This window comes from Colias croceus, chromosome 19, assembly GCF_905220415.1.
Source record: "Colias croceus chromosome 19, ilColCroc2.1".
In the NCBI taxonomy this organism is placed as follows: domain Eukaryota; kingdom Metazoa; phylum Arthropoda; class Insecta; order Lepidoptera; family Pieridae; genus Colias; species Colias croceus.
Window position 1 is genome coordinate 3,080,107 of NC_059555.1, and position 13,930 is coordinate 3,094,036.

At 34.0% G+C, this 13,930-nt stretch overlaps 2 protein-coding genes across 2 annotated transcripts in view; one reads left to right on the plus strand and one right to left on the minus strand.

The window, feature by feature from the left end:
• The window catches only part of LOC123700403 (fatty acid synthase-like), a 57,378-nt gene extending 52,601 nt beyond the window's left edge, over positions 1–4,777 (plus strand). Inside the window, 10 exon segments of the mRNA XM_045647613.1 lie at positions 233–382; positions 741–950; positions 1,049–1,157; positions 1,417–1,527; positions 1,529–1,574; positions 1,826–1,976; positions 2,124–2,271; positions 3,045–3,224; positions 3,771–3,873; positions 4,169–4,777. Coding sequence (XP_045503569.1) covers positions 233–382; positions 741–950; positions 1,049–1,157; positions 1,417–1,527; positions 1,529–1,574; positions 1,826–1,976; positions 2,124–2,271; positions 3,045–3,224; positions 3,771–3,873; positions 4,169–4,737 — 1,777 coding nt within the window. The 3' untranslated portion in view covers positions 4,738–4,777.
• A 1,932-nt stretch (positions 4,778–6,709) lies between these two features.
• LOC123700098 (fatty acid synthase-like) overlaps positions 6,710–13,930 on the minus strand; it is a 36,304-nt gene continuing 29,083 nt past the window's right edge. The window contains exons 27-40 of the mRNA XM_045647220.1: positions 13,612–13,762; positions 12,979–13,150; positions 12,592–12,704; positions 12,294–12,458; positions 11,960–12,132; positions 11,319–11,468; positions 10,729–10,935; positions 10,342–10,450; positions 9,745–9,883; positions 9,509–9,659; positions 8,898–9,045; positions 8,226–8,399; positions 7,576–7,675; positions 6,710–7,378 (exon numbers count right to left, since the gene is read on the minus strand). Of these exons, the coding sequence (XP_045503176.1) occupies positions 6,789–7,378; positions 7,576–7,675; positions 8,226–8,399; positions 8,898–9,045; positions 9,509–9,659; positions 9,745–9,883; positions 10,342–10,450; positions 10,729–10,935; positions 11,319–11,468; positions 11,960–12,132; positions 12,294–12,458; positions 12,592–12,704; positions 12,979–13,150; positions 13,612–13,762 (2,542 nt within the window). The 3' untranslated portion in view covers positions 6,710–6,788. The remainder of the gene's footprint in view (positions 7,379–7,575; positions 7,676–8,225; positions 8,400–8,897; positions 9,046–9,508; positions 9,660–9,744; positions 9,884–10,341; positions 10,451–10,728; positions 10,936–11,318; positions 11,469–11,959; positions 12,133–12,293; positions 12,459–12,591; positions 12,705–12,978; positions 13,151–13,611; positions 13,763–13,930) is intronic.

Sequence of the window (13,930 nt, forward strand, 5' to 3'; positions counted from 1 at the left end):
TTTCGTGCGTGCAGCCGGCTTTATCGAATTATAAGACGTTGTCACGTCAAAAACCAAAAGTTAACTGATAAGAAAGAATAAAGAAATATAAACATTTATTTTAACACACATAACAAACAATGATTTAAAATAATAGAAAGCAAGGATAAAATATTAGAAAACAAAACCGAATTTCCGGATTTATTGGAAAATCATAATAGCGATTGTTAAATAACAACTACCTACGTTTCAGATTAAATTGTTCTCCAAATAATGCTCACATAGTGTTATCGGACAATGATGTACTAGCAATGCAACTTGTTGATCGACTTGTCGACCGAGGAGTCCGAAATTTGAATCTTATTTACGAAGGCCGATCTGAAAGTTTGCTATTTAAAATAAGGTAAAAAGTACTATTTGATTTTTATCGTGATTTTTTAATATACTGTTTTTGATATATTATTTGAATTTGAATTGGTATTGAAGTTTCTTAGTTTTATTGCTATTCATACAAGAACTCTTTGATGAATTTTTATTAGATGACTAGCTGCTCCGCGCGATTTCACCCTCCCCGTCCCGTTGATCGTAGCGTGATGATATATAGCCTTCCTCGATAAATGAGCTATCTAACACCGAAAGAATTTTTCAATCGGACCAGTAGTTCCCGAGATTAGCGCGTTCAAACAAACAAACAAACAAACAAACTCTTCAGCTTTATAATATTAGTATAGATTAATGAATGAACACTTTCTCACTATCAGAATGTGGAGAAAAACGGGAGTTGAGGTGAAAATACAAGAAAAAGAAGACATTGCCGACAAAAATATAATTCTTAATATTCTACAAGACGATAAAAAGAATAACATTGAAGGAGTATATGCCATACTTACGAATGATAGCAAATTTGACAGAGTAAATGAATTTTTGGAAGATTTGGATTCACAAACGAGATTATTATGTCCTCAGCTAAGGTATAAATATTATATTATATTTTTACGCTGTTTAATAAATATTATGAAAATAATGAAAATATTAAAGGAAACGCTACAATATTTTTATATTATTTCAGGTATTTTGCTATCATAAACAACGAAAATGTGATTGGTGAACAGGTAACATTATTGAGGGCAAAACTTGGTTATCCTGCTACTCTCATTCGACTTCCGTCGCTATTAAAGGTACTATTTTACGCTATAGGATATTTGTGTGGCCTTTACATTATTTTATTGGTTCTAACATAATTATAACAGAGGTATATACAATATAACTCTATTTATTTACTCGAATTTTTTTTTATTTTTTGACCACCTTTTTATGTTGTATTGGGTAGTATAAAATTCTTGAAATAGGTATTCATTTTCTAAATGATCATTATATAATTTTATTTATACATACATGAAGATTAATAAATCTCTTACTAACTAAATTTGCTACCAGAATGAACTCAACGATGGCCAGCATCAATTAATGTCAATAAGAAGTGCTATTGATGCAGTTGAAGAAGCTATGATATCTCAAGAAGCAGTCAGCAAAGCACAACTTGTACCAGCATATACCTAACAAATCTTTGATTGACGACGTTGCTAAATGGGCTGGTAGGTTCAATTTATTTCCATCCATAGCAGTCATAGCAGTCATAAACCTACTACAGCCTACTTCATACCACTACTATTTCTACACGTCATACAACTCTCACTTTAAATGTAAAATGTGTCATTTACAATTTTATTTTAACTAAAATTTGAATTAAAAACTTAAACCAATTAAACACTTATTAAACAGGCAAACAATTGAATATTCAGTAAAAATAGGAAAAATTAACAAAATCTAATATTTATATTTTCAGGAGTTAAACTTCCAGTAGAAGTAGATGAGAACCTTACTCTGTCAGATTTAGGCATGGATGTAGACCGAGCACAGGCCGTGCAAGCTGGTTTGAAAAATGAGTACAATATATACTACCGTGAAGACGAAATATCCGATCTAACAATACAAAGGTATATTTGCCATACCATTATAATCTACAAATATACAACTTCAGAATCAGTCAGAATGCAAATGACTAGCCTATATTTTAAAAGTAAACTTAATGTACGTCAGAATTCAAATAACCTATTTCTTGATATATTTTATCACTGTTTTAGAATTGGCCAAATAGAAGAACTGTTGTATGAATCAGAGTATAAAGATACTACGGGTTTGGAAACGTTTTATTCTTACGTAGATTCGGATGAACTATTTGCTACAACTGAGATGGCCTTTTTGTCTACATTGACCAACAGCGCATCTATGGTATTTTCCTTATTCATTTACTGATTTTTTTCTTTCTATTTTTAATCATGTAGTTTCATAGAGGTAATCTATACTAATATTATAAAGATGAAGAGTTTGTTTGTTTGAACGCGCTAATCTCAAGAACTACTGGTCCGATTTGAAAAATTATTTCGGTGTTAGATAGCCCATTTATCGAGGAAGGCTATATGGTATATATCATCACGCTACGATTAACAGGAGTGGAGCCACGGGGGTAAAACCGCGCGGAGCAGCTTGACTATACTAATATTATAAAGCTCATGAGTTTGTTTGTTTGTTTGAACGCGCTAATCTCAGGAACCATTGGGTCCGATTTGAAAAATTCTTTCGGTGTTAGATAGCTCAATTATCGAGGAAGGCTATCTTAATATATATAAATCTCGTGTCACAATGTTTGTCCTCAATGGACTCCTAAACCACTTAACCGATTATACTAAAATTCGCACACCATGTGCAGTTCGATCCAACTTGAGAGATAGGATAGTTTAAACATGTAGGTACCACGGGCGAAGCCGGGGCGAACCACTAGTAAGGCTACATATCAGGAGCGGAGCAATGCGGGTGAAACCGCGGAGCACAGCTAGTCATTCTATAAAATTAAAGCAGTCTCATTGCTTCCGTAACATTATAATCATATTTTTTTTTTATTATTTCTTAAAATATGTATTAATTTTTGTTCGTAATTCGTATCAAACAATTGCCAAAAAGGCAATAAGACTTATATAATATTATAATGTTTAATATACATTTAGCGTGATGATGAATTCGACTCAAGTCAAAAGTTCCTGTGTATTGTTCCTGGAGTGGAAGGACATTACAAGCGCTTCTCAGAATTGTGTGAAAGACTAAAGTTACCAGCTCTGGTGCTGCAACCAGGTTTAGCAATGGCTAAAAATGAAACATTACAAGATGTTGCTCTACGCTTTGCTAAGGTATTAAAGAATATTACCTATAACATAAGCTTATAAAAGTAGCACTCTGTGAGTTAATGATAAACGAAATAAATTATATACTTCAGGAACTCATACGTATTTATCAAGAAATAACTAGTTGAACTCGTGGAAATTTGAATAGGTGTGAATTTCCTGTCTAGCTATGTTCTGTTTCACGGATCGATTTTATTTGCTGGCAAGATCAGCCTTCTGCGTCCTACGATCACGCATTAACCGTTGTAGTACCAAGGACTAAATAAGATACAATAAATCTCAATATTTTTGTAAGCTCCAACATATTATGGTCGTAGATTATTATATCCATTTAATCCATACTAATATTATAAATGCGAAAGTAACTCTGTCTGTCTGTCTGTCTGTTACTCAATCACGCCTAAACTACTGAACCAATTTGCATGAAATTTGGTATAGAGATATTTTGATACCCGAGAAAGGACATAGGCTACTTTTTATTGCGAAATATGTACCACGGGCGAAGCCGGGGCGGACCACTAGTAATGTATAATTCTGACTGGATCTTTCTAGACACTATTAAAACGGACCGAACTAAAAGAAAACTTCTATCTACTGGGTTACGAGTCAGGAGTCATCATTGCTTTAGAAATGGCAGCCATTCTGGAGGAATACGGTAAGGAAATGAGTACTTAGATACTGATTTGAAAACTAAATAAAGTACAGCATACTCTTAATGATAATAGTCTCCATTTTTATTTTATGTACTAAGATATTATGTTGGAACGAATAAATACTATCTTCTCTATACAATAAAAGTCAGAAGTTTTGATTCCTTATGAATGTGTAAATTGATTGTGTAGGTATGTATGCTGCAAATTGCAATAACATGTACAATACATATTACATAATATGCCATCTATATTATGTACCAAAACTAAATAATGAAATCTATTTCCTTTCGTTCTAAGGTCTGACGGGTATAGTATATTGCATTGGAGGTACACCCAACGGTATTCAAATGCAATTCGCTTCAAAACTTCAACAATTCCAAGATGAGACATCGCTTCAGGAAGCCGTGGGCAGGCACATGGTGAATATTATGTCGGGGCAAAGTAGTGCTTCACTAGAAACAGCCTTTGAGAAGGCTCCAACTTGGAAAGAAAAAGTAGATAGCTGTTTACGTGATTTGAGAGGACGAGTCAATCATTCCGCCCAATATACTAGAGAGCTCATAGAGACAGCATATTCACGTATTGTACAAGTCAGAAATTATTCGTCGAAGCCGCAGAAATTGCGATCGCTGCTAATTGTGATGACACCTAGTGATTGGTTTGAAAAGTTCTCTTTACAGGATTATTCTGTGCAGCCAATAGTTGAATACAAACTTAAAGCACCATTAGCTTACGCAGCTCAAGATCTGCGTTGTGCTGGAATAATAAACAGACATCTTGACGAAGATATATTAGAAGCATTTGAGCATAAGAATATATGTGAGACGTACCTACTGAATGCGGATACTTTTATGACCACTAATTAGTTCACTTTGTGTTGAATAAATAAACGGTTTTATGAATTTATTATTAGTTTTATTACCACAGTAGCTTTCTAAGTAGCTTCAGAAGGAAATTTTATACCTACTTTGATCCACAAAAAAGTATTATAGGTACATACTAAAAGTATACTAATAACTAATCCATAATAGTCTTACGTATAAATTAAGTAGGACACAAATAAGCAATAACATATAATTTATAACAATATTTACTCAATTATATATTTTATTATGTAAATTTGAAGAATAACTAAAACCTTGATCTATCAGCTTATAATTGGGAGTACCTAACAGATATTATTTTAATGTCTTTTTCACCTATGATGATCAATGATCATTCCTGTTACACTTCATCGTGTTCCGAATTATTACGTATTTTATGTTTAAAAAGCAAAAATAATTTTAGTGCATAATATATTTATTTTATGGCGGCATTATTACCAAAAATATAAAAATGAAACATCTTAAGCTTATAAAACAAAAACAGTATTGTTTAATTTAATATAATTAAAAATTAAATAAAATATCACAAAAAAATAATACCTACGCAATTCGTGTACATGATAATATGGATCGTTGAAAAATCATAGAGTTGGAAAATCATAAAATCGGCGCCTATCTCGTGATCGTTTGTCAATCGAGTCAATCATCCGTACGAGTGCGTCAGCCTTGTATACAACTTGCATTTTTATATTGATTCTTTACTTCTGTTATTGTTGACTTTTTTTGCTGTTGTTTGCTAAGTTTCCTTAGTTAATTAATGGCGAAATGCCGAAAAAACTATAATATTATTTGGTACTTTATTCAAATCGATTTCATTTCCATATAAAATATTATCGATTATCGGAAACAATTGATACGATTTCAGTAAAGAACATCTCTACACGTGTCAAAAATCGATGTGTCACAGACACAGAGTCACAGAAATCATCTTAAGGTGAAAATAGCTTTTTTGCAAAAACTATATCTTCCAAATCCCAGTTCTATGTTCTATGATGAAAGATTGATGTCCTGTCCAGGATTTTCCCAGTCAACCCAATTTTAATACATTTTTTAATACACTAAATTTATTATAAAATTGGTCTCATTCTATTATCACGCCGTTGCATTTCGACTTATATTCGGATCTTAGACCACATGGGAACATGGATACGTGAGGCATGAATTCATTCTCTAATGTAACTTGCAATGGGACTTAACAAGACCAAATAAATCAATTGAATCATATAAATAATATTGGATAAACGTGGTACCTATTTTATTTTTAACTATCGTTGTTTATTGTAGTGTATGTATGAAGAATACTATAAAATATAAAAATACCTACATATTTCATAAATCAATCGTCAAAACGATACCCTAATAAAGAAACTGTACTTATTTATTGACTCATGCTACGGGCTACCACAAAGCGGTGTGATGGATTTCATTGATGAGTGGAGTTAAGTAAATCGTCCACTGCTTTCTGGAAAGTAGGACTGATAAAATCTAGGTATCTTTCATGATCGTTTCGGGGCTTAACGGGGCTATTGGAAAAAAAATTAATACAATCGGTTCAGTAGATTAAGAGCATACAACGTCACAAACTCACAAATTCATAAACTTTATATCTTTCAATACTGTTAATTTATAGAACTACTAGCTTACCGCCCGCGGCTTCGCCCGCTTTCTCTAAAACGATGAGATTTAAACTATTCTATCTCTCAAGTTAGATCGAACTGCACATGGTGTGCGAATTTTATTATAATCGGTTATGTGGTTTAGGTGTCCATTGAGGACAAACATTGTGACACGAGATTTATATATATTAGAATATAGATTAAGAATAGATAATATTTAAATGTGGCATCTTAAACGTGAGCTTAACACCATAGGGCAAGGACTTTCATTAACTCTGTAGCATATTTTTTATTTTAGGAAAAATAAAACAAAGTATAAACTCAACAACCCTAATTTTTATTCACATCACCTATGTAAAATTTATAAATAAAAAGCTTCATAATATATTATATTTGCATCTTGTTTATTGTATAATTTTAAATCATTGAAGTCGCATCCAAATTCAGAACATAGGTTTCGCAGAGATTCTTCTGTTCAAAAGCTTTTAAGATACCTTCCTCCAGATGTCTATTGACAATTGCAGCACATCTCATATCTTGAGTTGCGTATCCTAGCGGAGCGTCTAATTCATATTCAATAATTGGCTGTTCAGAATACTTCGATAGAGAATCTTTTTCAACCATCGATTGGAATTTATCAGAGATATCCATTTTAGGCCTCATTAAGATAAGTTTCGATTTCAGTTTTTTAGGCTCAACCACATAGTTCCGAACATTAACGATGCGGGAGTATGCAGATTCAATAAGTTCTTTAGTGTATTCAGCTGAATGTTCCACTTTTCCTAATAGACTACGAGCACAAATATTCAATTTTTCTTGCCAAGTAGTTGCTTTTTGGAACGTGTTCTCAAACATGTCTGTTTTGTTTTCAGTGATCAGCGTCATCATGTGCCTGCATACTCCTTCTTGTAACGCATTTTCATCTTTGTATTCAATTAGTTGTGTTTCAAACTGTGCTTGGATTTCATTTGGTAAACCACCCAGACAAAACACAACGCCGGTTAGACCTAAAAGTAAATTATATATTTTAGTAAAATTGTTTTTCTTATTCCCCTTAATCGTACTATACATAAATGCTGAAATGAATAATAAGTATACATTTTTATTCGAATATTTTCTAATTTAAAGTTTAATCATTAACTGTAATAATTGACCTGAGTCGTCCATGCTCTTTGAATAATGAATTATTTCATTAAAATCTTACCATGCTTTTCCAAAATAGCAGCCATCTCTAAAGCAACGATCACACCAGATTCAAAGCCAAGAAGATAAAATTTCTTCAGTTCGGTCAATTGCAAGAAGCTCTGAAATAATATTAAAATTAGATTAAACATCTTATAATTCATATCGATGACACAAAATCAGATATGCATAAGTATAGTTTAGAGAACAATAATGTTTGAATTTACGAAGTAGAGACTAGTGTTATTGTGTCAATATGTGTTGTTCCTAGTTCTTAGACTTATGAAGTCCTCTTTACAATGCAGATGCAATCACCAATAAAAATCACAGATAGTGTTTGTGAAAGGGCATAAATGTTTCTACAATGATCGGCCATCATTGTAGAAACTCATAATCGCCATAATGGCGACAATAGTTCAATCATTTGTTGGGCCAATGCTGTCCATTGTAACGTAATATAAGATGAATTTATAATGAACTAGTGGTCCGCCCCGGCTTCGCCCGTGGTACATAATATTTCGCAATAAAAAGTAGCCTATGTCCTTCCTCGGATATCAAAACATTTCCATACCAAATTTCATGAAAATTGGTTCAGTAGTTTAGGCGTGATTGAGTAACAGACAGACAGACAGAGTTACTTTAGCATTTATAATATTAGTAAGGATTAAGTACGTCAGCGAACCGCTGCGCCATTGTGCGCAGGTCTTCAGTGTATCTAATTGGAGGTTGCAGTGCTAGCGCGGGCAGCTTGAGACGCTCGCAAAGCACGGAGAAACGCGCGTGGTTCCCCTCCACGCCTGGCACCATGCACAGGAACACTTGGCTGGCGTCGAACTCGTTGTGAGCCTGTAATCATACAATTTAACAAAATATATGGTCCGTTAGTGTTGATGATGGATTGTTTTTACACCGAAACCATTGCTCGGACATCACCATAAACTGTTTGTAATAGATGCAAAGGCCAACGACGACGAGTATATTATAAGTTCTAGCTTTCCGCCCGCGGCTTCACCCGCGTTTACAAACAAGAACCTGCATATTTCCCGTTCCCGTAGGATTTCTCAAATAAAACCTATCCTATGTGTTAATCACTGTTACCCTCTATAAGTGTGCCACATTGTAATCACTAATCAGTTTAGTAGTATTTGCGTGAAAGAGTAACAAATATTCACATACACATACATCAATCCTCCAAAACTTTCGCAAGTAGGATAGGATAACATCTTTATTTTTTATTTGATTTTGAACATTTATTGCATTAAAATCAACATAAAAAATTTTAAAAATAATTTTGTTTGCGTGGATTGCATTCATTATTCCTATTAACGCAGTTGGGTTTCTTACCATAGCTGAACTGTTTGTTAAGGTTGGCAAGAAAGTCATTTCCGTTGTAGCCAAAAGTTCGTCTCGATCCACGGATGAGTAAAACGTGGCCAAGCCTTTTGGTTGTACAAAATCTTTTTCAAGTACCGATTCTTGTATTTCACGTAACCTGAAAAATAGATTTTTGTTTGAAAATTCACCAATTTTATTTATTTGATAGAAGATTTCGAAATTCAACGGCATTGAAGTTCATTTCTGGCTTTGGATTGAAGCATGCCGTCTATTTGTTAACCGACTTCAAAAAAAGGAGGAGGTTATCAATTCGGCCGATACGTTTTTTTTTATTTTATGTATGTACACCTATTTCTCCGAGGTTTCTGAACCGATTTACGTGATTCTTTTTTTGTTCGATGCGGGATGGTGTCCCATAAAAATTTTATTCAGATAGGCCCAGTAGTTTTTATTTTATGAGCATTTTTGTCGGTATTTGTAAATGAAAACAAGTTTGAAGTCGGTTGTTTTTAACGCAGTTATCACTTGTTATATCAATAGTTACGATACGATAATATTGATGGGTAGTTATGTAGATTATTAATTAAAATACTAGACTAGCATCAACCTGTATAACTTACTGTTGAACGGTTAGATTCAAAATGGTATCCTTCTCAAACCATGTGTCATACTGGTCTCTTAAATAAGCCTGCAGTATTAATGCTTTTTCTGGCTCAACTTGTAACTGTTGTAAGGTTGTATCGTCATTAACGATTTCTGGCAATTGAATTTCTAAAAAAATAAATACAGAATTAGAACATCACGTAATATAGAAAAATTTATAAATATTTCAATTCATCAGATTCTTGAGTCATACCTGCCAATGTACAAATTTCTTGAAGTAAATATGTACTTGGAGAAGGAATGTGTGCTATGGTTGTAGCTTTTTCGGATAATATTGCTCTTTCAATAGTGTTGATGATATTATTATTTGACAGCGATTGTCCATTGTCATTCTGAAAATATGATATTTATATACTATTTTATTTAAGTTCATTCATATTTTTTGCGTGATACGCATTCAGGATGAAGACAATTTGATACCATATATTGACAGTTTTATATCAATAGATGTAATTTTTTTATGTCAGAGCATGTTAGTGCTGATTTACACAGGGTCAGTAGACAAGTCAGTCGCGGCGCCGAATTTCGGCGCCGAATTTTGACTTTAACCACAGCTTTAACTGTCTTATACTTCAAGCCTCTGTACTGACTTCAAATCTGTTTACACAGGGTTTTTTTCGGGTCAGCACTGATTTGCCTCGAATTTGTAGTCAGTTACTGACCCTGTGTAAATCAGCACTTATGTTAAGTGGTCATGACGGCTCAAAAACATTAGATCACTGGTAACATTAGATCCAAGTACCTTAGTTAATACCTACTGTTATACAAATTCGTATTTATAAATAAGTACCTGTTTAATCAACGGAATCTTGATAAATGTGGCCGGCAGATTACAATTACGTCTCATTAAACAAATCTTTTCTCCAGTCATATGATTTTCATTGATCACAGCGAAGTATCTGAAACGTAAAATATATGAATGGATAAAGCTATTACAATTAAATAAACAGAAAGATAAAATTGTTACAATTAAATTGGTAAAAAATTTCATGTCTTATTAACTCAGGCCCCGGAATCACAGACACAATAGAAAATCTATTGTGTCGTGGACCGATCGGGCCGCTCGGGGCTCAATGGGATATAATTTCTATAGTATCTAGAAATGTTTATTAAGATGTTGACGTTGATTCGTATATTTTTATCCTGCAAAATGTTAGTATCATAAATTGGTACTCACTTTAATTTGGAAGCGTCCTTCCTAGCCTTAGCATCCAAATTAGCCAAACTAGAAACAACATTTTCCGAATTGCTGTTATTCGTGATAATTGCGAAAATTCCCTCAACTTCATTTGCAAGATTATCGTCTAATGTATTGAAACTATTATTCTTCTCCCACACATTCTCTATAGTGAGTTCAATTTGAACATCTAATTTTTCCCATGCTCTGAAAATATACAAGTTAAATGAAATCTTGGCTTACATTTAAAGCAAAGATGTTTTGCGTGAAGAAAAATAATTAAAAAAAATTGGTTGTCTGTAAAGTCGGTTTACTGACGATAGTTGAACGTGACAACGTCCGATTGTGCTTCTTTGTCGCTCGTTCCGCGATCTCGCTTGCACTTCAAGCCTTACATGGAACGCCTCAGAGCGAGGTAACGCCGCATAAGTAATCTTTTTTCGTGCGTGCAGCCGGCTCTATCGAATTATAAGACGTTGTCACGTCAAAACCATATAATTTGATAATATTGATGACAAAACATCGATAGATGCACGTTAAACCGATTTCTGGCATGGCGACGCATGCTGTTTTTTATATATTACACTTACCTTATCTTATGTACCAAACTGTTTGATTTCTTTGAGGAAATCAGTTGTACCTTCCTCACTCCTTTTTCAATAAGGCGTTCAATGAGACGAATTGCCAGGACCTCGTTATCGGAAATAACGATGTGATAATTGTTCGACGAACTGCTTATTCTGTAATATTAAAATTACAGTAACTAATTACGCAGATTAAAACAGTAATCACGTAATAACGATACTGTCTGGAAAAGTCATAATATTACAATATTTTCTTGAGCTGCGTCAGCAGGTGCACGCGTAGCCGCGCGCTATGCTATTCACTATTAAATAGTAAGTAAATGTTAAAAAAAGAGTGTGTGTACTTATGTAGGTACACGCGTTAGAAGTTATACTTCTTTGGCGTATGGAAAAAATACTAGAATATATAACTTGAACATGGTTATCAATTTTCATACCACCTAGAACTAATTTCATGCTGTTAAATTTAGGTGTCGGTGTGCGCGCGCATCGTAAAAATTCACTCTCATCATTTTTCTCCATCGCGCCAAAAGAAGTTTAACTTCAAAAATGTAATGTTGAAATTTTTGTCTAATTGAACAAATAAATGTTTGAGTTTAAGTTTGAGTTTACAACTCACCTAATAGTCTATGATATTTCCCACTCACCTAGTCTCGGTATAGGGTATGTTCTGGTTCATGTCGATGAGCACGCGGCCGCGGTGGCGGCTGGCGGCGAGCAGGCGGAACGCGCGCGCCGCGTCGCTCGGCGCGAACGTGAGCCGCGTCAGCGGGCACACGTAGCCGCGCGCTATGCCTTCGCTGATCAGCACTTGGAGGCGCTAAATAAAACCTTGTTATTAGACAATATACCTCAGAGTCCTCAGACCATGGGAGCAACAGGTGTTAAAAATTCTAACATTTGCACGTCTGTGTCAAATTTAAAAGAAGAAAAAAACATTTCTAATTTATTTCACTACCTTGTTTTAGACTAAAAACTTACTTTCATATCACTTTCGTTGTTGTATTTAAAGATGGACGAGATGTCGACGGCAGCAAATGATCTACTTTTTGTCATATTGTACATTCCGTATGAGAAGTCTTCATTAGTTTGAACCATTCCTGTGTCTATTACAACACCAGACGCTGCACAACACTTGATGGAAATCTTAAAGAAAAATAAAGAAAATCTTAAAATACAATTATTTATTTCAAATACGTCCGTCGTATACTAATTATTCTTCGTAAACGCTTGGGATCGTTATCATAAGATTAAAATTTCGCATAAAATTTCTTCTTACATTTTTGAGTTCTCCTTTGACGCAGTTAAGAGTAATGTCACAACCATAGCCTTGAGTGCGAGATAAAACCATATCTCCAAATGTAACATCCCTTGAATTACCGATGTGGTCATCTGTAAAATTGTACCTCATTAGAAAGAATATAAAAAATCTCGATTTGCACCTCGATTCATATTTTGTTTTCACTTGAACGAAGTAGTATAAAATAATATAAGTATAATAAATATAAGTAGTATGAATTAGGAAAAGCCAAGGCACAAATTTTATAAATTTTGTAAAATTATCAGCAAAAACATCAAATAAAAATACCAGATCTATAATTAAATATATTAACGAAACATTTTTCGAAAAACAGACGGACGGATGTCTGAAGAATTGAAAATTTACCTTTCAGTTTTGGGAACAGCCTCTTCAAGAAGTGTTTCTTGCTTTTATCGCTAACGGTTGTGAACACTTCGCAATTATGAGCAAGGCAAATAGATATAGCAGCTTGGCCTAAAGCGCCAGTACCACCGTGAATCAAAACATTCATTCCAGGGAATAGTTTTTGCTTGATAGCCTTAAATAAATAAAAATATATAAATTATAATATAGACGTCAGTAATGGGTTCGCAATTGAGCTCTTAGAGCCAGCGCGCACGAGCAACTTTGTCTCCGCAACTATTTTGTCTCTCCCACCCATGGGCTAGTAATATGAAAGTGCGCGCACGTAGCGACGCAACTCCCCATACAAATTGATGGGAGACACAAAATAGTTGCGGAGACAAAGTTGCTCGTGCGCGCTGGCTCTAAGTGTGCATTCCATGCTTTTTAGAGATAAGGCAATTCAATCTTAATATTTCTCATAATAATACCAAAATATGCTAAGATTTAGCTATTAGTAAACACGTTACTGCATGTGTTATCTTTTATCAAATAAAACTAATCAACTAACCAATTTATTGATCACTCATGTCTGTATTCAAACATAAGTATAAACAAAATCAATTGGAAACAGAAAGTACAATACAAGAAACTCACCAGGCAATAAAATGCTTGAGCATACGCTAGAGGAACAGTTGCTGCGTCTTCCAAATTCCATGTTTCTGGAACCGGCCACAGAAGATTCAGGTTTGCCTTCACTCTACTTCTTATAGTTCCACCCTCTATTAACCCCATTACGCGTACACCTCTGGACAAAATATGTTTAGTTAATACATCATGTTTACATTTCTATATTTCTACAAGATTTCTGCATATTGGTTGAGTCTTGATTAGTTTTACTGACATTTATTTCAGGTATTTTTAAATCGATATAACTCCATTGTATTTATTGCAACTGATCTACGTAAAATGCCCC